At 34.7% G+C, this 22,707-nt stretch overlaps 2 protein-coding genes across 9 annotated transcripts in view; one reads left to right on the top strand and one right to left on the bottom strand.

Annotated features, from left to right (window-relative positions):
- The first annotated feature begins 1,309 nt into the window (after nucleotides 1-1,309).
- Nucleotides 1,310-14,770, top strand: LOC128989686 (N6-adenosine-methyltransferase non-catalytic subunit-like). The gene is made up of 7 exons (XM_054411681.1): nucleotides 1,310-1,633; nucleotides 9,681-9,854; nucleotides 10,143-10,286; nucleotides 12,123-12,296; nucleotides 12,650-12,859; nucleotides 13,175-13,347; nucleotides 14,488-14,770. Exons 1-7 carry the CDS (start codon nucleotides 1,568-1,570, stop codon nucleotides 14,732-14,734), a joined length of 1,188 nt encoding a protein of 395 aa, XP_054267656.1. The 5' UTR covers nucleotides 1,310-1,567; the 3' UTR covers nucleotides 14,735-14,770.
- Nucleotides 14,771-16,289: 1,519 nt separating this feature from the next.
- LOC128989592 (phosphatidylinositol 3,4,5-trisphosphate 3-phosphatase and dual-specificity protein phosphatase PTEN-like) overlaps nucleotides 16,290-22,707 on the bottom strand; it is a 29,547-nt gene continuing 23,129 nt past the window's right edge. For 6 of the 8 annotated variants that reach the window (XR_008490456.1, XM_054411515.1, XM_054411516.1 and 3 more), the window contains one exon: nucleotides 19,133-20,005. Coding sequence is in view for 3 of the 8 variants with exons in the window: in XM_054411511.1 (XP_054267486.1) it covers nucleotides 19,965-20,005 (41 nt within the window). In the remaining 5 variants the exon portion in view is untranslated. Of the gene's footprint in view, nucleotides 16,572-17,382; nucleotides 17,416-19,132; nucleotides 20,006-22,707 lie in introns of those variants that run through there. The other 2 variants (XM_054411512.1, XM_054411514.1) reach the window with 2 other exon arrangements.

The following is a 22,707-nucleotide window of genomic DNA, read 5'->3' as shown; positions in this document are numbered from 1 at the left end:
TTTACTTTCAATTAAAACATAATAATTAATCTTACATTGCGAGCTGTGATTTCCCGTTAGACATTTGATTCCTAATCGGTAACCATAGACAAATAGTATGCTTCCAAACAACTTTAACTATAAATAAATGGATCCGTCATATATCTAAATATATGTCAATGTACTTTTTAGGTCCCTAACGTCAGGTGTGCCCGACAACTCTCCACCAACCTTTTAAGGTATCAGTCCTTGAAGTTCGGAAGCCTGACTAAGATTGAATGACGCATGGTTCGCTCCGTTTCTAGCCGTTCATCGCTTACCACGATCCGATAAATTTGTTCTTTTTGGCTTGGAGGATGTTTTACTATCATGTTATTAAAATTATATTTCTAGGTAAGGTGGGGAAACCACCTAGGTCACGGCCACCTTTAACTCCAGGCCTGGCCTTTGAAGTGGCAACGTTGCAAGTAGTGTTGTTGTTCCAGTTGTTTTCTTTGTAGTTGGTGTATGGTATGGTATTTGTATATTTTTTAGGATATGAAAGCTTATGGTTATTGGGCTGTGAAAATATTGACATTAAAAATGTAAAATTTATTTTCAATTTATATTGTTTTGGTTTAAATTCTATATATTTTATTTTAAATTTTTTTATAAATTTATATTTATAAATTGAAATTTAAACAAATAATACGCAAATTAATGAGATGGTGTCACCTGTCTGCCATGTTATCTTATGGGACGTCTGGCGCTAAACATCACTCCTTGTGACGTTGCCAATTTTACCAGACCGCGGCCTGGAGTTAAAGGTGGCCGTGCCTAAGGTGCGTATTTTTTTAAACCCAAATATGAGTGATTGATAAGAGTAGAATAAAGTGTGTTGCCGAAGCTCGTCAGGTCTTAGTCAGTAACAGAGCTGCTACACTAGGTGTCACTAATGAAACATCTTTCATTAGTCAGGACAATAATTAATATTGAAAGGCCAATGATCAAGGACGGCTGAGTCCAGTTTCGAACCATCAAAAAGCTGCACACTTTTCTCAGGATTGAAAAGGTGACCTTTGATTAACAGGCGAGCACTATTATCAATGAGCAGTCCAGATATATTAATATATTATAAAAATATATTTATATGTTATATAAAGATACAACCCATTCATTATACATTGACTATAAACAATGGTACTAGAGTCCGTGCCTTAAGTTTGATGCTTCACGGTTTCATGACTATAAGTGCAGCCTGCAAAAGCAGTCAAGGAAAAAGGAGAAAAGATTGCAAGAAGATTCCAAGATTGGGTTGTTTTGTTTCGTTATTGACGTTTTTAGTTTTTGGGTTTGAGTGAGGTTACTTTACTGTTGATGTTTTGTTTTAGTTAATATTTATTAATATTGTGGTTTGTGGTTATTAGAATGCATTAAACAATATAGACCTAATATTTTTTTTCATGGTTATGCCAATGTGCATTATGTTAATTAATTTACAGTAAAAGTATTTTCACCAGAGAGATTGGAACCTGGAAACTCACATTCTCTTTAGGCCTAACATGCTAACAGGCTTCCTTGTATAACATTCTGTAACGTAAACTACGCAATGAGTGAAAAATTGCGGGAATTGAAAGAGAGATCTCAGAAAAGGAAGAAGTTATTGGCTCAAACGGTAAGACTACAGTATAAGATGTGTACTGTAGCATAGACCTATGTTTAGGCCTATCATGTAGCTTGGCATTGTAAATTGTTTTTAAGTTTACACATTAAATTTCAACGCGGATGGTCATCAAGCGTTGAAGTTTTTTTTCTAACTCTGGGTAGGGGCCTAAGTATATGGTCACTAGGTGCCTTCGGTACGGTTTTCAGTCATTTTTGTTGAGTTATGGTTACATAAATTGTAAAGTGAAGGTTTTGTTATGTTAGGTACCGTAGGCCTAGATAAAATACATTTTAGAAACTGTAGGTATAGCTATCATAGACCTAATGCTGCTTTAATTCGGTCAGTATGAGAAAAAGATAACTTAGTGAAATGTTTCAGGCCTATGAAACATGAAGCAAATTTATTATTTTAGGTAATTATTTACCCTATTTACACTGGGATTTGATGTAATTTTTATATGTCTACTTACAGTATTTTTAACGCTGAATCCAAAAATGCAATCAGTTTTGGGCGGAGAGATTCCTAAGTGGCCGTACAGTTATATAATTAATATTAAGCTTCAGTTTTGTTGATTTATTAACATATTTGTGGTATGGACGAGTCCAAGTTCTAGTCGCGACTAACACTAAAAGGGGTGGAAGGTTTGTGGTGTGGAAACAGCTGACAGTTGTTTACATTCACTAAACAGACAAAACCAAACATGACATGTGAAAATCGGAATAACATTTTAAAATGATTCAATTTCTAAAAGCAGACGGACTTCTAAGACGTTCCAAAAATACAATTACACAAAAACAATAACTTAGGCCTATATGAACTATTAATAAAATCAACATGTATTAATCAATAAATGTAATTTTACTATCGTAAATCGCGAGGATTTTTAGCCTATACAATAACACGACCGCATCACCAAATGCCAAATTGATACTGTCAACTGTCACTGCCACTGAATTGCTGTAATGTAGTTTGCTAACCAACCAATGGATTATTACGCTAAAATGCGCCCAGAAAATAGATCCAGATTAATAACATATGCAATAGCAACTTATTAATTATCAAGTAAGTTTAATTATTGTTGCCGATTTAGAAATTAGTAATGGCTGATATTTGCAATGCTTGTGACCAAAATTTTTATGAAACGGTTGTGTTCGATAATAATGAAATTAAAAGTTTTTTAATTAAGCACGGGGTTGTAAATAACGAAACGAATTGTCCGAGGTGTCATTCAAACATTAAATTGAACGATAAGTGGTTTTTCAGATGCTGGAACAGAGTTTCAATTAACAAGAAGAAAGCCAAAAGGTGTGAGTGGGTACGATCTTGCAGAGTAGACACTTTTTTCGGCAAATCCAGACTACAAATTCGTACGCTTTGGCGATTAGTCAATCATTAACTTTTTTTTGACCCACCCCGGCAAAGATTCCTGGAAACAAATCTCAATCTGTCAAGTAAAACTGTTGTCGATTGGTATTCGTTTATTAGAGAAGTGTAGGCCTACATTGACGATTGTGTAACAAATTCTGAAAGACTAGGCGGGCCAGGTGAGATTGTTGAAATTGATGAGGCGAAATTTGGTAAACGTAAATACAATCGAGGGAGGCGAGTGAAGGGAAACTGGGTGTTGGGGGGAGTGCAGAGAGGCTCGACCAAAACATTTTTAATCCCCGTTCCTGACCGCTCAAGGTGCACGCTAATTCGACTAATCCGCCGCTGGGTTTTGCCCGGCAGTACGATTATTACCGACTGTTGGAAGTCGTACAGCAGATTGCGGGAGTACGGCTTCCAACATTTAACTGTGAACCACAGTACTGACTTTATTGATCCCGTCACGGGTGCACACACAAACCGAATTGAGCGGTGTTGGAGAGACGTTAGAGACCACATCCCCAAATACGGGGTGAGGTCCAAACATTTCATCGGGTACCTGGCGGAGTTCCAATTCAAGAAAAGGTACCCTAACAACAACCGAGTCCACGCGTTTTACAAGGCCGCAGCTAAGCTGTATAGGCCAAAATATTAAGCAAGGTAGGTTAAGTTAGAATATTTTCTGCATATATTACTGTAGTAGGAAAGTTATAAGTTATGTATTATATTTTAAACTAAGGTAACCTAATCTAACCTAACCTAACCTAACCTAACCTAACCTAACCCAACCCAACCTTAATATTGATATTTAAATAGCATTTTATGTAAGAAAAGGCATGTGAGGAAGATAGGTCGGACTTTATGCGGATTCGTGACTGTATTAAAGTCCTTTGAAGTGAGGTTAGATTAGGTAAGTTAAAGGTTAGGTTATAATAAACTGATTCATTATAACCTAACCTTTACCTTCCTAATCTAACCTCACTTCAAAACACTTAATACAGTCACGAATCCGCATAAAACCCGACCTACCTTCCTCACATGCCTAAATAAGAACTGATTGATGAACTGATCATTTGATTTCAAAACGAATTGATTTGATTTCATTCCGCATTAGATCAAGTATAAACAGTTGTTTGCTCTTCTCTCTCAGTCCAGTCCTCACTCCTCACTCTTCACTCAGTACGGACAATGGTACGGACCCGTCCAGACCACGCCATATTAAAGTACCATTACCTTCAGTACCGCTCAATTATCCTTGTTAGATTCGTAATCCTAACCTTCGTTTTACGGCCGCTACTGCCACTTAGGAATCTCTCCGACCAAAACTGATTGTATTTTTGGATTCAGCGTTAAAAATACTGTAAGTAGACATATAAAAATTACATCATATCCCAGTGTAAATACGGTAAATATTTGCCTTATTTTATAAACAACACAGGCTGCACTTAAATTTACGTCCTACACTCATTTGAATGAATAAATCAATCGATATAGGCCTAGCGATTTTTTCATTTCGATAAATCAAGTTTGGTTAGTTATAGTGATACCTAATCTAACTAACCGAATGAAATGCCTAATCGACATAGGCTATCAAATAGGGTAGAGTGGGGAAATTGGGACCCGGGGGTAATTGGGAGCTATTTTTTAAATTTTTAAATTTTCTATATTATAGGCTATTTATTTGTTAAACAAAATTGTAAATACGTCAAAGTTTAGGCATTCTAAAGGGGTTTCATCACAAATTATTGGATAATTGTAATCTTGTGTTTGATGTATAAACAAAATTAAGCCGTGTTTTTTTCCGAATGTTAAACATATTGTGGCAAAACTTTAGCGTGGTAGTATTTTGAGTTATTTTTTATATATTATAGCCTATGAATTAATAATCATACCAAAATGTATTTTTTGACCCATTAAAGGTTTAAGCAATAGTTTGTTAGGGCTTTAACATTAAAAAAAATAAAAAATTAATTTTTTTACATTTTTTTTAAATGGGTCCCAATTACCCCAGTGTGGGGAAATGGGACCCAAGAGTGAGCTAAGCCCATAATTTAGCCCAGTCAATAAATGTTTTTTATCGCAACTAAATGGTGGAAAGCTGGATTTTTTATATGTGATAGAACCACATGAGAGGTGTATTTTCCCAAAAGTCCCCACTTCTACCCCTTGAGCTTTCCCCCCCACCCCCCTCCAAACATAGAAATTGCAGTGATTTACTTAATTGATCATAATTCGAATGTTATGTAAGCTATCGAGCTGCAATTTGTTTTATTTTATTTCTGATTAGTTTTCCTACAACTTTTGTATTTATAATATTTTTCTAAAACCAATACTTAGGGAGATATAAAATTTAAACTTCGTTAAAAGCTTTGTTTCAGAGTGCAAAATCTTGTTTTTATCTATGTATACTTTTAAATATAAATAATACGCAAATATGGTTCGAACAAAAGTTTTAGTACGTTTTTCAAGGTTTACAAATATATTATTGGTTAGTCATCTAGGTGACCGGGTGAAGAGCTGAGCGTCGGCAAAGTGAGCGCGTGCGCGCTAGTTGAACACCTCTGCGCTGCGTCATCGCATCTAGCCCAGCCAATAAACGCACCAACTGCCTTTTTCGTCGTTAAATAGTGGAAAGCTGAGTTTGTTATATGTGATAGAACCACTTAAGACGTGTATTTTGCAAAAAGTTCCTGAATCTCCCCCCCCCCCCACCCCTCAGTTGTTAACTTTACTCGATATAATTCAAATTCTACGCATGCCATCGTAGTGAAATTTGGTTTAGTATTATTTATAATTAGTTTATCTACAACTGTTGTACTAAAGATTTCTTATAAAACTATAGCCAAAGAGAAATAACGTTTAACTTTTTTTTTATGTTTATGTTTATGAGTACACAATTTTGTTTTACCCTCTATATATTGTTTTTCAAATAAAATACGCAAAATGTTACAAACAAAAATTTTAGTATGTTTCTTAAGGTTTATAAATATATATTTGATTAGTCATCAGCATCCGCGCAGCCCCGTCCGTCGATACATAGCCTAATAAGGACCGGCACCGCTAAGTTCTCAACTGTTTTATATAAATCCTAAGACTTCCTCATTTGTAGCCTACATTACTACCAAAACAATCTGTTTCCAAGCTAAACCGTGACTAAATGAATCACCTCACGGTCAGTAAAAATTTTTCGTCGACTCACTAATCCTTTATACAAACTGCGTCCTATCGTTGATATGTCCCTCTCTCCACGCTTCCCGCTAGCAAATAAAATATGGCTGCTCTGCCATGAGTTGTAAGCCTGTGTTAAAATAATATCACGAACAACGTAGAAAACTGTCGGTAGTATTTATAAGCCATTTTAACCATGGTAAGGAACACAAATTAAAACCAGTCAATGTTAAAATTAACTTTTTTATTAAGTCTATATAGAGGAGATTTTAAAACACTTAATAAGCGCCTCCATCTTTATTAGCGATGTTAAACGTTTGCATAATGTCTACCAAAAACCAATAAAGAACTATTATGCTGACTAATCTTTTAGATAACATGAAAACAATAAAATATTAGAGAACAGAACCTCACCAAGAGTCACAGTATAGAGTCTCTAAAAATGATTGATCTGGACCACGTATTAGTGCCGTAAAGCAGATTCGTAATACATTGCTGCCAATTTTTACGAAAAAACCTCAATTTGATTGACACATCTACACAATATGTTAAGAAATTTGAATAATCTGCCTGTATGTATCCCGTAAATAGTCTTGCCTGCATGTATGGGGACACAAATAGTTTTTTACTTACTTATTTATACATTTTGGATATATGCCTTATTACATTAATTAATTGGAAAGTAAATACAGTAAAAGAAAATACGTCTAATAGTCTAACACTTAAAACATAAATTTACACTTATAATGTTACTGACAATACTGTAAATATACATAAAAGATGGTAAGTGGTCGTCGATTTCGATTCGACACTCCAATCATCCTCAGACCCTTAGGCGAATTGGATCATCTCATCATTGGGTTCAGTATGTTTCTTACCCAGCTTTATGTAATGTAATATTGTATCCATGTATATTATTGTCAATAGGTTTAGCCATTGACAGAAATAATTAAATAAATTATTATTTTAAATGATAAGCGAGTTAAAACCAACAATAAATTTAAGAAATGTACAAATGATTAGGTTTCATCTAATTAGTATTTTTTTCAGTTTACTATTTAGATCTTTACTGACCGCGAGGCGCAGTTAGTATAAATCTAGCGGGGAACAAAGCGAGTCCCATTGGTGGTAGATAATGGAAAGCACATTGTAACGTAAGGAAGAGCAAAGAGTATGTTTATAGTGATTTTTATAAAGTGTTTATTAGGCCTAGTGTTCTATACCTCAATCTATCAAACTTCCGTTGGTCAAATATGAAGAAATCAAGTATTAAAAGTATTGCAAGTATAACAAGTAAGTAGGTAGAGATTAATTTACCTGAACCAAAACTGGTTATACAAATATTATTGGGTTCCATCTAAATAATAATTGTTTTTACTGTTAACGGTTAAGCTTGGATACAGATTGTTTTGGTAGTAAACTAAAAAGTACAAGGCCATAGCATTTGTATAAAACCTCTGAGAACTTAGCGATGTCGGTGCCTATGACGCGACGCATCGACGGGCGGTGCTGTGCTGCGCGGAAGCCTGCACCCGGTGTCTTTGCCGACAATGCCGACGCCCCACACTACATCAGTTTTTTTCAGATGACTAATCAAATATATATTTATTAACCTTAAGAAACATACTAAAGTTTTTGTTTGAAACATTTTGCGTATTTTATTTGGGAAAAACTATATAGAGGGTAAAACAAAATTGTGTACTCTTAAACATAAACATTGTAAAAAAAGTTTAAATGTTATATCTCTGTGGATATAGTTTTATAAGAAAATCTTTAGTACAACAGTTGTAGATAAACTAATTATAAAAAATACAAACCAAATTTCACTACGATGGCATGCGTAGAATTTGAATTATATCCAGTACAGTGAGCGACTGTAATTTCCAGGTTTTGAGGGGGTTTTGGGGGGGGGGTTGGGGTGGGGAGAATCGGGAACTTTTAGAAAATACACGTCTTAAGTGGTTCCATCACATATAACAATCTCAGCTTTCCACTATTTAACGACGAAAAAGGCAGTTGGTGCGTTTATTGGCTGGGCTAGATGCGATGACGCAGCGCAGAGGTGTTCAACTAGCGCGCACACGCTCACTTTGCCGACGCTCAGCTCTTCACCCGGTCACCTAGATGACTAACCAATAATATATTTGTAAACCTTGAAAAACGTACTAAAACTTTTGTTTGAACCATATTTGCGTATTATTTATATTTAAAAGTATACATAGAGAAAAACAAGATTTTGCACTCTGAAACAAAGCTTTTAACGAAGTTTAAATTTTATATCTCCCTAAGTATTGGTTTTAGAAAAATATTATAAATACAAAAGTTGTAGTAAAACTAATCAGAAATAAAATAAAACAAATTGCAGCTCGATAGCTTACATAACATTCGAATTATGATCAATTAAGTAAATCACTGCAATTTCTATGTTTGGAGGGGGGTGGGGGGGAAAGCTCAAGGGGTAGAAGTGGGGACTTTTGGGAAAATACACCTCTCATGTGGTTCTATCACATATAAAAAATCCAGCTTTCCACCATTTAGTTGCGAAAAAGGCTGTTTTATTGCATTCATTGACTGGGCTAATTGGCCTATTTCAACTTATAGGTATTTGGACTGATAACTACAATTCATTAGACATTTTTTCGGCTGAAAAAGCAAAATTCCAGAAAGTTTGCATATGACCAGAAAAAAAGTTTGACATAAAATATACTTGTAGTTTTTTTTTTATTTAACTATACATGTCTTTAACAGTTTAAATCTATTTCCTGGCTGTTATCTGCTCTGGTTGATTTTTCCTATTTTATTAAGAAAAAGGTGTTTTGAAAAAAATAGTTTAAACTAATGTCCTAAAAAGAATTTTTTCCAAAAAAGTATGTTGCATTTTGTTTAGCCTATTATGTTTTCATTTTTAGAACCCTATTACCCCCACAAATTAATATTACCAGTAGGTGCTTATGGGTTTATAAGCATAGGTCCCACTAATAGCATAGGTAGCACGGGGTACTTAATTGGGTTCCAAATTATTTTTTTTTTCTTAGTAAAATTTATTTAAAAAAATGAAAAACATGTGATAAGAAGACAAATTAAGTTACAGTTGGAAACCTTGTGCATGCTCATATTTTGATTTTTTCTGACAATAAACATTCCTAATTGAAAAAAATAAAAACATGGGTCCCAATTCCCCCACTCTACTCTAATCCATATATCGATGTTTTCATTTGAATGAGTGTAGGACGTAAAATAAAGTGCAGCCACAACACACAGTTTAAGTTGGATCTTATTTGGTTGTGTTTGCCATGTTCTCTTTCACCTCAGAGTATAGCCTAATTTAACTTAGCTTATTATTAAAAATCTTAAGATTACAGCCGTTATTCTTTTGGTTCACTTATCATCCCTGCATTCATAGTGAACAAGACAATTAGCGCATAGGCCTACCTGGGCTCTAAGCCCAGAATGTATCGGTTTTAAATGGAATTTTAAAGCATTTAACTTACAATGAAGTTTACAAACTCTCAATTTCCAGTTGGGTGTATCAAATGTGGCCGAGCTAAGGCAAGCTCTAGGGACAGCCATTGAACCAACCCCTCAAAAGGTCGTTAAGAAAGAAACTCCTCAACCTGAAACAACCCAAGAGAAGTCAAAAAAGGAAGAAACCTCTGATGAGTTTGTTTACAAGGACTCTTCAACATTTTTGAAGGTATGCAAGATATGGTCACTAGGTGCCTTCGGTAGGCCTACGGTTTTCAGCCATTTTTGTTGAGTTATGGTTACATAAATTGTAAAGTGAAGGTTTTGTTATGTTAATGTTAACTTAGTGGAAGCTAACTTATATCCACCTTTGTATTCAAAGGTTTAAAGAAAATATTCTTTGAACCATTCTCTCAAAAATCTTGCTTCTGGTAAGTAAGGTCTTTGTAAAGCAAATTTAAACATAAGTCATATAGGTATCAACAAACTCTTTAAACGAGGTCATTTTGTTTTGCAGGGAACACAATCATCAAATCCTCACAATGATTATTGTCAGCACTTTGTAGATACAGGTCAAAGACCTCAGAACTTCATACGAGACGTTGGCCTGGCAGACAGGTTTGAAGAATATCCTAAGCTGAGAGAGCTTATCAAGCTGAAGGTAAGTTCTATGTCTATAAGAAATAACTAACTTAATATTAAGTCGGTAGTGGTTTAAATACCTGATTCTGGCAATCCAATTGTTGTCTCCAACAACTAGTTTCAAACTGCTAAGAGGTTATCATCAGGTACGTACAAGGATGATTACTTCACATGAAGTTCGTCAGGATTAAAAGTTTTTTCACATACATTTCCACAAACACAAAGCCTAGCGTTCATACACGTACGGCCCATAAAATAAAACATTAAACACGAATGGGCAGATGTTGTTCTAGGTTAATGCAGAAATTTACGGAAGACTGAGCCTAGACTCAACTTTCACATTACCAACATCGGTCTACTTGTTGTGTTTAATGTGTTATTTTACTTCATTTTAAAAAGTCCCAAAAAATCCCCTCGGTGCCAACCCCCCCCCCCTCCCTCCCACCATCGTTAAGTTTGGAATCAAGAAGTTTTACTAAATCATGCTTGTACAGGAAGTTATAATCCCGATTGTCCAAAATGGTTGGGACCAGACCCATTTTGGATTATTCGTAATATTTTGGATAACTTAAGCGAAATGTTTACTAAAATACACATAGCCTAATCATGAAATACACAACGTTTAAGTTGGCTATTGGACTACAACAACAAGTCTATTTTGCTCGGACACTATACAGAATAGCCTACTTCGACTAGGAACAACCATTGACTAAGGTACAACTAACTGTCGTCACACAACAAAAACTGGCGACAGCTGACAAAAAACAAAAAAAAACCTTTTTTTTTGGATTAAGCGGACTTCCGAAAGTTCGGATTATCGGGACTCCTCCGTATCCAATATGGTTTATTCGATTAAATTATAAATTATATTGAACTATCATTATAAATGATAGGGTTATTCTGCCCAACTTTTGGTTTACAAAAGTACAATTTATTATTAGGGGGACAGAGTCTTTCAAGTTAACATAACTAGCAGGTCTGTCTATGTCTCTCCTTATTTCTAAGAGAATAAATAAACATAACCTCCAAATATGCATTAACGCTTTGGGTGCTAGAATATTTTTTTTGTAATTTTCCGAAAAGTTCTATAGAGTTATTTACTTATTTCGTCCGAAAAGTGCTAGGCTTGCCACGGGGCGAAGTCTAGTGTGCAAGAAAAAAATCAGGCTAAAAATACAATCTTTCATCTCAAAAGTGATAGGCCTAAGAAACGATATAGGGCCTATCGGGCCTCGATTGTATGAGGAATCGAAAGAAACCATCGCTGTTTCAAAGCTACAACCGAGTCAACTGATATGCTCATTTAAACTCACATGATCGAAAGTCGCGTCGGCACGATATATATCGTTGCTTAGTGTTTTACGGATGAAACGCGAACAACGATTATCATTCCATAGCACTTTTCGGGAAAAAGACTCACAAAGATATATCGTTGCATGGCACTGAAAGGGTTAAACAGATGGAATAAATGTGTAAATACTACATCAATGCAGCCAAAATTCCTTTTCTATGGTTCCAAACTGTATAGAGAAATTGATTGATGGCTTGATCCTCAGTATAACATTAAACTCGTTTAAGTTAAACGCTTCTTGGAGAAACCGGGCCTTAAACCAGCAAAACCTTAGAGTAGTAGCCTACCATAGGCCTGGTAATCACATTTTCAGGGGTAGCACAATTTGGGTAGCCTACTTTTCAAAAGCTCTTGTTCTCTTGTTAAAAAGCCCTTTTCTCTTGTTTAGAAAGGTTAACTAACAAGATAGAAAACAAGCAGTCAACATCTTATACAGATATAACCATGTTTACTGACAATATTGTCTTTTCAGCAAAAGCTAATTAACAAACTGTTTTTCCCCAGGATGACCTTATAGCCACAACTGCCACTCCGCCAATGTTTCTGAAATGTGAACTGCAAACTTTCAACTTCAAGGAGCTTAACAACAAGTTTGACGTCATTCTTGTTGAGCCCCCATTGGAAGAATACCAGAGAACTATGGGAGTCACTAACACACAGTTCTGGAGCTGGGAGCAGGTATTTTTGCTTTGAATTTGCTTGGACAAGCTTTACATTCCCTAAGGAAAATGTTTCAAGTTCCCACAAAGTATGTTAATTACAACAATCATTTTCTAGGCCAAGAGTAGTTTATGTAAAATTCATGAAAAACTTATTGCAGCAACCCATTCCCTATTAAGGTGTGAATACTGTATTTGGTTTCAGGCTATATCTTAAACCTAAGATCTATTACAAACAACTTGTGTAGTGGTAGTGAAAAAACGGAAAAGGTCCTAAAAATAAACTTATCAATTAGAACAAAATTGACTGGAGCTGAGAAAATGATGTGTTGCCTGAGTATATATTACAAACAATTTCTGATTCCGTTTCAGATTATGCAACTTGACATTGGAGAAGTGTCGGCCAATCGCAGTTTCGTGTTTTTGTGGTGTGGGTCCTCGGAGGGTCTAGATATGGGCCGCTTCTGTCTACGCAAGTGGGGCTTTCGTAGGTGTGAAGACATCTGCTGGATACGCACCAATGCTAAAAATCCTGGCCATTCCAAAAACATTGAGTCAAAAGCAGTATTTCAAAGAACTAAAGTAAGTTTCAAGATCAATAATCCTCTTGAAGTCTTGAGGTAAAAGATAAAAACCATTAGCCTAGCTAATACTTTTAACGAACTTCACTAATTGCACCTCAATAACTTAAAATCTTTTAAGTTTTATATCTCAAATGATTTTCAATCCTTTGGTTTAACTTTAAACAAACATGATTTGCCATCTAAACAATTTTAGGTCAGCATCATTCTGTTCAATTATCCAATATATTTAATGATTGATAGTTTTCTTTCTTTGCTTGGGATTTTGTCGAGTAACATACAAATGTCAACACATTTACAGGATTATGTCTTGTAGGAACATTGTCTGATGGGTATAAAAGGAACAGTCCGGCGTTCTACAGATGGAGATTTCATACATGCAAATGTAGACATTGATCTGATTATCAGTGAAGAGCCAGAGTATGGATCATTGGAGAAACCTGTTGAAATCTTCCACATCATTGAACACTTTTGTCTCGGCCGCAGAAGGTTGGTAACTAAAATTGGTGGTGGAAGGATGACCTGCGGCTATAAACCCGTGTGTCATTATAACCATCTGTGTTAATTAATCACCTGTCTTGAAGTCTTATACAGTAAAGTCCTATTATTGTGAACTAATTGGGACCGAATCCTGTTCGTACTAGCGGGAATTCAGAATAAGCGAGTTTCTGTAATAATTTATCTTCATTATGATTGCTGATGATGTTCACAGTTTTGCCCTGACTGCAGAAGTTGTTTTCCATTTTGACATGACTACTGGTGATGTTCATTCTGCCATTGCGGCTGCCAATGATGATGTTTCTGTGACCACAGAAGATATTAACGATATCTTTGTGACCACGGGAAACTTTCTCGAACTCATGTTAGCTTTGTACAAACAAATTATTTTGAATAGGGGAATTTTCAGAACAGCGGGACTACTGAATAGAACTCTATTGGTGTTGCGTTTTCTGACCTTTTTTTGTACATTTTATGAGTGTTGTAATTTGTAATCTTTTTCTCTGGTTTAAATTAGCTGATCACTATCCCATTGCAAAAATATCAATAAACAATCACTTCACTTGAATTTTCTTTGAAATATAAGCTAGCTGATATGAATTAATTTCAGTCTCATTTGCAAACAAAACCTTAATACTAGATAATGCTCCTATAATTACTTTGACGCTGTTAAGTGATTATAATATATATTTTACATCATGGTTGCCTATGTGAAATTTACATAATTTTCCAGTGAAGTGGAAGGGAACAAGTGGATTTGAAATTTGGACATCCATCTTTATAGAACTAACTCAAGAAAGATTTCATTTAAAGTTTTATGAACCCCCTGATCTGGATTGAGATGAATAACAACATTTTTGGATAGTTAACTTAATTGGTCTGTCTAACATGATTTTATGTTCAATCACTTGTCATCAAATACAGTTGTCTTAGTTTAATTTTAAACAAAGCAGATACTCCGACTAAGATTGTATAAGGTCTTGTTTTAACACTAACATCAAATATTTTCTTCATTAAATTTCAACTTCAGGCTTTTGCTCCCATAAAATATTGGCCATCAATTGGTTAAAATTGATTTTAATTTGAAAAAAAGCTAACTACGATACTTACAAGTCTATGTATTTGTAACAGACTGCACGTGTTTGGACGAGACAGTACCATCAGGCCGGGTTGGTTGACTTTAGGACCAGAGTTGACCAATAGCAACTTCAACGCTGATCTGTACGCGAGCTACTTCAACCCCTCGTCTATTACCACTGGGTGTACCGAGCGCATTGAAGCACTAAGGCCTAAATCTCCCCCTGCTAAGGGCAAAGCCCCAGGCAACCGGGGGCGAGGAGGGTTCTCTAGAGGTAGAGGTCGAGGTGGATCTAGGTAGTTGGATTGATTTTTAGTGAGTAAAATTCTTTATATACGTTCGGTGTTAAATTATTTACCTTGAGTAATTCTGATATCCATGTTCATCAGTTCATGATGGACGTTGGTGACACTAGGCGCTAGTACCGTTATTTTGTTTCCATTATTTAGGGTTAATGTACTTGTTGGTTATACAACCAGGAGACAAGCTATCGTTTGTAATTACATGTTTGTATTTGGTTAAATAACGAATAACCGTATTGTAAACAAAACACAAACCTATTGGGGCCAGATGGGACTTAAACTAAACTGCCTTCAGCTGATCCATAATGATTAAATTTCTACTGAGGGATTATTTCTATCATTGTTACAACTTTTTTGTCCCAAACCCACTCCAATTAAAGATAGTGCAATACAGGTAAAGAAGTTGGGGATGTTTTGTGAGTAAATTTGTTTATAAGACCTGCTGTTTGCAGTGTGAGAAACGTTATCAGGCTTAAAATTCCGTTAAAATAAAATTTACCTCCGTTGATTCCATGGGTAAATTAAATTAAGCTTAATACTCCATTTTGACTTAAAATTATGGGCGCATCCGATAACAAGTTCTAGTTAGTGTGAGAAAGCTTAGATAAAACAACTGGATTGTTACTGGTGTGAATTAAAGTCAACTCCTTTTTCAATAGATTATTCTTAACAAGATACTGATCAAAAGAAACAGCCCTTTAACACGTTTGCTGCTACGGACATTCCGGAACGTTAGCCGGGCCACAGCGCCAGGAGCTAGGAACATTCCGGAACGACACCGGTCATTGTTGTTTAACGTTTCCATGGATCAGCCAGTTCGTCGCGAGCGCCCTATATTTCTTTGCAGCTCGTGGCGACATACTTTTCTGACAATAAAAAATATAGTTCCCCAAAATCACCACCAGGGTCCTATAGAACAGGGCTTTGTCCCTGCTCTTTCCTGCTAGATAGCGACACTACTTTACCAACTGCAACCTGGTTAGTGCTGCTATCTATCAGAATCACTTAGTTAGTACTATGTCCAAAGCTAGTTTTATTGCAGAACATTGCCATCCAGTATAACTACTGATGTTTTTACTGTAATTCAGTGTATTGGTGGCAATGTTACGCAGCGGCGAGCGTTAAGTTCAGCTCCTGACGCCGTCCCGGCATCTAGCGGTCAGCAGCGAACGTGTTAAAAGTTGATGGAGGAACAGTAAAACCTTACCAACACGACAATTTGTGAACCCAGAGGTTGCCAAGTGCTGCATACAATTATGAAAGCCTAAAAATTATTTTATATTGACTTCAACCAAAGCAAAAACTATTAAAATGAGTTTAAAAAAATAAACATTTAAATGTATTTCATTCTAATTTTACATGTTTGTGCATTCTAAAACAGCTGAGAATTAGATTTTTGACAACTAACATTAGTTTGTATTTACATTTGGGCATTGTGTTGTTTGAATTTTAAAATAACCAATGCATCCATTAGGATTATAGCCAAAAATAAATACATTTTTAGTAAAAACAAAAAGGTTAATATAAACCAGGGAATAATTAAAAACAAAATATAAAGCTAGAGCGTCCATGTTTGTACATGGTTGTTATATTTTACAATACCATATCACAAACGTAAAACAACAAGTTTTACCTATATCTAATACATTTAAAAAGAAGTAACAGAATTTGTATAAAGTACACATATAATAAACTGTCCATGAAAGTGTATAATAAATAAAATTTAAAATGTCACTTAAAATTACTTTAAGGAAGAATGGAAACGTAAATTTGAACTGAATCCCGCAACATCACAGATCTTCTTGGCAGTCTTTACTACAGGTAAGTCGATTCGCCTGAAAAAATGACAATCCATAAATATGGCAGGTGATGGTAGTACAGTTTGGCATCAGATAAGTAATTATCTCATATGACATTTCAACGAAACTAATCATGCCGAATAAATCCTTGATACAAATTTGACCTTCTTGGTAGATTTTTATAGAAAAAAAATTATTTGGAAAACATGAAAATCTATGGCCAATCATGACAATTAATGGCTGTTATGCTTTTATTTTAGTAAACAGTATATTTAATTTTCCAGATATAATTTGCTTAACTACAAATAATAATTTATTCCTTCCTATTAATGTTGTAATTTGCCTCTGGATCATTAAATTTGAGCAAAATGGCTTTAAGTTACCTGGCTTCATTAAGTGATCCTTGTTTTTAGTAGTACACTACTAGTTTTGGACTTCTTTAAGAGTCCATCATCAGGTGACAAAAACGTCTGGTCTTCTATCCAATTTGGCTAGATCCGTCGACATTCAGAACACACATGACACAAACACTCGACAAAAATACAAAAACTAATAAATACTTTAAAAACCGACCAGTACTATTATAGGTAACACATGCGGCGGCGCCGGAAGATGAGTCATATAGTAAAATATATAGTAATGTACTGTAGGGTACAACTTGAAACAAAGATCACTTGACGAAGCCAGGAAACTTAAACCATGTTCTTTATATTTTATTTACTTTAAAACCATGATTTAAAACATACCGGTACTTATTTTTACAATAATCCTAATCTCCTAAATACAAGTGAAAAAAATTCTAAATCACACATCAAAAGTAAACTATCATATACCAGATAATACTTACTTCAGACAGGCAGGCTAACGTGTTTATGTAGACCTATCCATGACCAGCACATTTGAGGGACCAAGATAACAAATAGTTAAAATTCAAGTACAAAAAACCAAAGTGGGCATCTATAACATTTATGTTTTCACAATGTTCAAATAAATTTTGAAACCCTTTCCCAATCACACTAATATTAAGTCGACATGCCATTTCTAAGTAATAAGTCAATAGCCTACATGAGATTATTTTTACACTAGTATGACAGTTGAGTTGAGTTGGAATAAAATATTGTTATCTACAGAGCACATTGCATTTTTTTACCTAAAATATAAATCTAGTTTTGTTTTGATGGCACTCGGCAGTGTAGTTTTCAGCTAAGTTTTGATTTACAGTTGAAGTTGCTTAAGGCTGGGAAATACATCTACAATTCTAAGACATATAGATGTAAAATACTATCATGTTAGCTTTTCAATATTAGTAAAAAAATTCATTTGGCTTAAACAAAACAACTTTGCTTTATAACCTGAATTAAAATAGCCCGAGAAAAATGTCAAACTGACAAGAAAGTTTTGATTTTGTGGTTATATTCTATTAAAAGTTCAATTTAGTATTGGAAAATAAGATTGCAATTTTTGCTGGGTTGCCAGTGATTGCTACATTTGTCAGCAATGTCATAATTGAAAAGTTTGCCAACAAATTAGTTGTGTCTGAAATAAAAGCTTTATTTGTTACAACTTTTAAATAACCAGATTATTGAATACTTTGACACCATTATAAACAAACGTCTCTAGATATAAATTATAACTCTGGTTGCCAACATATTTCAGAATAATTCAACTGATTGATGTCCCAGACGAATCCCGGTTAAACCAACGTCCCCAAAAACTCGTTGAAACGGACTGTTTACTGTGATATTCTACTTAAATTTAGGAGAGCATTGTATTCAGACACGTGATCACACTGGTCTCACATCTTTCCCACGAGAACAGTCGTTTCAGTACTGCCCACTTCCTGCTGATCTAGTCCGGTTAAACCAATGAGCTGATAAAAATTGTTCGGTTAAAGAGATGTCATTTCTGCCGAGGAGTCCGGTTAAACCGATGTCCGGATAAGAGGGAGTCTACTGTACTTGAGAAAGTCTTAAAACTTGCAACAATTTATTTTTGAGGTTATGTTAAGTTTACTTGGATCTATGACTAGTGATGCAAGACATCATGTTAAAGTTTTCTCAAGTTTTTTAATCAAATTTCCAAATTTGTCAAAGTTGATGTGAGCCACCAACAGATTGCGCTGATCTAAATTACTAATTTCTGTTGAATACATGATGTTTTTTTACCAAGTCAAACTGATGGAATGACTTATTGTGAGCTATACCGACTGTTATGACCCATCAACTATGTCAGCAACATAAAATAAGGTAGAACATTGAATTTTAGACACTAGAGCATTCTGTGACTGACTCACACAACTACAATCTTTTTTAGTAAAAAATTGACAACAGCTGGTCCATATGGATGAGATGTCTACTTCTGTATCCAATAGTCAATGCTTGGATGTTCTTAGAAACTGAACTGGCAATCTTTGCAGGATCATCCCACAATTCATAAAAATCTACACATCTATGTAATTTAGGCCATGTAATATTTCACTGACTGTGGAATGAGAAGAAAAAGAAATAACTGAAATTTCAAACAGACATTTTTTGTCCATAAGACTAAATTCTACTTGAAAGATAGACAAGGAAGAAATAAATAAATTTAATTCGGTATTGAAAATTGTCAATGCATTTAATTTCCAATGCAAACACATTTTACACATGTTATTAAAATTGTAGTATCAATTAAGAAAGACACTGACAAGAGAGTTAAACGTACAAGATAATTGCAAAAGGTGAATATTTTAGTATTTCCTAGCCAGTGGTACGATCGACTAAACTAAGTGTGTAATATGTTACAATATCGGGCCGTTCACGTAATTCTAGTTTGTACATGACAATCCTTGAAGTCCCTGAGAAGAGCTTTACGCACCCCGTTCATTCCTTACACATTCAAGCTACTTTTAAATGAGATCAAAAGAGGAGAATCGCCTTCCGTCCCAACTGCCACAAACTTAACCTCGACACATCCGTTACAGCGAAACAGAAACGTCGATACATCAAACTACTTTAAACATTAAATATAATTACAGTTAGAAAACTTCAAACATAACATATATATATATATTTATACCTATTATTTACACATGCGATATCGAGTAAGCCTCTGTGTTATCAACCGAGATCGGGCGCAAGGACGGAAGGGTGAACAAATTTAACTGTACATAATGTTTGACATGTTTACTTACACATTTACATTCTTTCAATCTCGCTTATTAAAACACATTCATTTCAAATATCACCCGTTTGAGCCAATTTTAAAAACAATTTAATATCCGAACCGCGGAAAAGAAAATTAAAAATAGAAATTAATAACAAAGTGGTCTTTGTACTAAGAATCGAGGGGCAATTGAGAAATACTAGAAAGTAAAAGAGGGCGAAAAAACTAGAGCTATAAAGCCAGTACACATCTAAGAGTATTGAGGCGAGAAGGCCGACGGCTCTGCTAGCCTTTGTAGAGGTCAGGCTCAAATCTGTGTCCAAAACCTGGCAACACATTGCACCAGACATCAGTAACCAACACAAAAGATAGGCTCAATGTGGTCATTTACATCTACAACACTGGAGACTGTTAGACTTAACTCATAAGAAAGCAACTTTCTTGTTTGACTTGGATTACAAAAAAATAAAATTAAACATTAGATCAAACAAAGGTAGCTTGTAATTGTATATTTGATTGAAGTAAAAACACAGATCTTGTGTGCAAAACAATAATTTAAAGTTTGTTGTACTTGAAAAAAATAATTGACAAGCATTTAAAAAAAGTTTTTGTTTATGATGTGTCAATGTCAAATCATTGCTATGAAATTTACAGTAAAAATGTGTTTCATTAAAGTGTTGAATCAGTGTCAGAACGTAATTGATTGATACGTTCATTTTTATTGTACACAACCCACAAGTTTCTTGTTTTTTATTACTTAACATTGTTTAGAAAAAATATTCTATAATCAGCAAACAATATTTTGAATGCCTAAAGTAGCCTAATACCAAAGACTCAAATCCATTTTTAAGGTTAATCTTAAAACAAGAATGTTGACTCATTCTTTGACTAATCAGGAAACAACCAAATACACTTGATTAAGAAATGGCTTATTCATCAAATAGATCAGCCAAGTATTTGCAAATGAAAACCTTGGTGATGATTCATGGATTTGAGTAATAATAATTACTCTGATTAGAACAGCTAAGGTTTAATTTATGTCTGCAAATTTCCAAAAGGTTAAATTAAATTTTAGGAGTTTAAACAATCAATCGATAGTAAGTTAGTGTGTGTATTTAGTTTTTATTTTTTACCTCAGTCCATCCAGACATTCTAGCTATCGACGTCACAAGAGGTATTGAGGTATTAGTGGATCCAAAGCCAAAACCAGGACCAGAAAACTGCCAAGAGTTGGATGAACGTAATTAGGATAATTAACTTAGGATTAGGCTGGGACCAAGAATTCTTTGCAAGCACGCTAACACAATGAACCAGAACTGAATATAAGATTGTAACAACACTTACTCAGAATACGAGAATAAGTTTTAATGAACAATTAAGAATCTGTGTTAGCATATGCGCACAGAAGCTGAAAGTAGTGTCAACTATTAAAGGCAAGGAAGAATTTGAGAATCTCATCAGATTGTGCGACAGAGAAATTATACACCATCACAGAGAACTGTAAAAATGCCTGTATAAAAATCTATTAAAAGTCAACGACCAACTACACTAAATCATGGATCAATAAAGTTGAAAATATCTGGTTTATAAGACCTACAAAGCCACTTCCTGCACTTTGGCGACACATAACGGGAAGCTACAGTAGCTTACCTAAAACCAGCTAGGAAGTTACACTACCTTAGATAAAAACAGCAAACTTGGAAACAACCTGTTTGAGATTAAACTTGTATCTAAGGTCTATATTTTTTATTTATTTTTTTTACTCTAACCAAAGTATGTCAAAACAAATAATAGAAGGAAATTCAGAACCTAAAAAGGTAACCCCTTTATTGAAATTCCCCTGACCCAAACTGTAAAATAGGTAGTAAAGAGAAATTAGCTTTAAGTTTACCCTGAGCAAAGGATTTAAAGATAACAAATAAAAATAAGTTATTAGAAACTAAACAAACATTTTAAGCTCAATAACCTTAAAAAACAATTTGAATGAAATGTTTAGAAATGAAAAAGATTGGTTACCTTTACACCAAGACTTAAATAACTCAGAAATTGAAACCATTAACACCAATAACCTAAACTACATAGAATATACATAAAATAATACTGTCAAGATTCCCCCCCCCCCCCCCTGGGACGCTAGGCACAAGCCAAAGGACGTTTGTCACATTACTTCAAGCTAGACCTAGGTTGCATTATCACTTCGTTAAAATCCATTGGTGATTTGGCAGGATTCGAACCCAGAACCTTAGGGACTAAAGTCCTGCGCTCTAACTACCAGACCAGCTCGCTCCCAAATGCTGTCAGGATTAAGAACAGTGCAATATGAAAACTTCAAGATAAGCTTAACAGCAAAAGTGACCCAAGGAAAGAACTGTCAATATTCTTGACAGAGCCTATCATTAGAAAAGACAAAGCCTCCATCTATCACAAAGGAAATATTGCGATTAAAACATGTACAAAAATGAGTTCTCCTTCCTCAAATGAAACAGTCATTCAAAAGAAACATTAATTGTAATGCCAAGTAAATACCAAACCAGACGGTTAAACACTGGGACAGTGTTAATAGTAAACAAGTTCTTTTAAGAACACATGTTCCAATCTGCCTAAGAGAAATAATTTATTATATTAAATATATAGATATAGTGACTTGATCATTACGATTGGAAGCAGCGATGATGTAACTTAAAACACATCCCAGAGATTTTGTCTTCCTAAACATAAGAAAGGATCAACCAGCTTAAGTAAATTTCTCGTTAAAAGTATCTCTATTTCCTCAACTCTTGTAACATTCAACGTTGATTCAAAAAATCTTCTTATTTATCAATTGCATTCTGCATAGGATTCATATTTAACCGAATAGACAGTTAATTATGCAACTATTTATTTCTGAAATTTTCTTTGACTATTCAAAAAAAAAATTCCTTTAGAAACACGTTGCAGCTAACTTGGTAAACAATTAGTTCAAACCTCACAGGGCACATTCAAATTTTGATCTACCAAAGAAAACTGAAAAAATCTAAGAAACCGACAA

Source organism: Macrosteles quadrilineatus, unplaced genomic scaffold (genome assembly GCF_028750875.1).
Source record: "Macrosteles quadrilineatus isolate MER2022 unplaced genomic scaffold, UCM_ALF_1.0 Scaffold_3__2_contigs__length_128488019, whole genome shotgun sequence".
NCBI classification, from domain to species: Eukaryota; Metazoa; Arthropoda; class Insecta; order Hemiptera; family Cicadellidae; genus Macrosteles; species Macrosteles quadrilineatus.
Note: the sequence above shows the minus strand (reverse complement) of the source record. Positions and strands in the feature narration are given on the sequence as shown.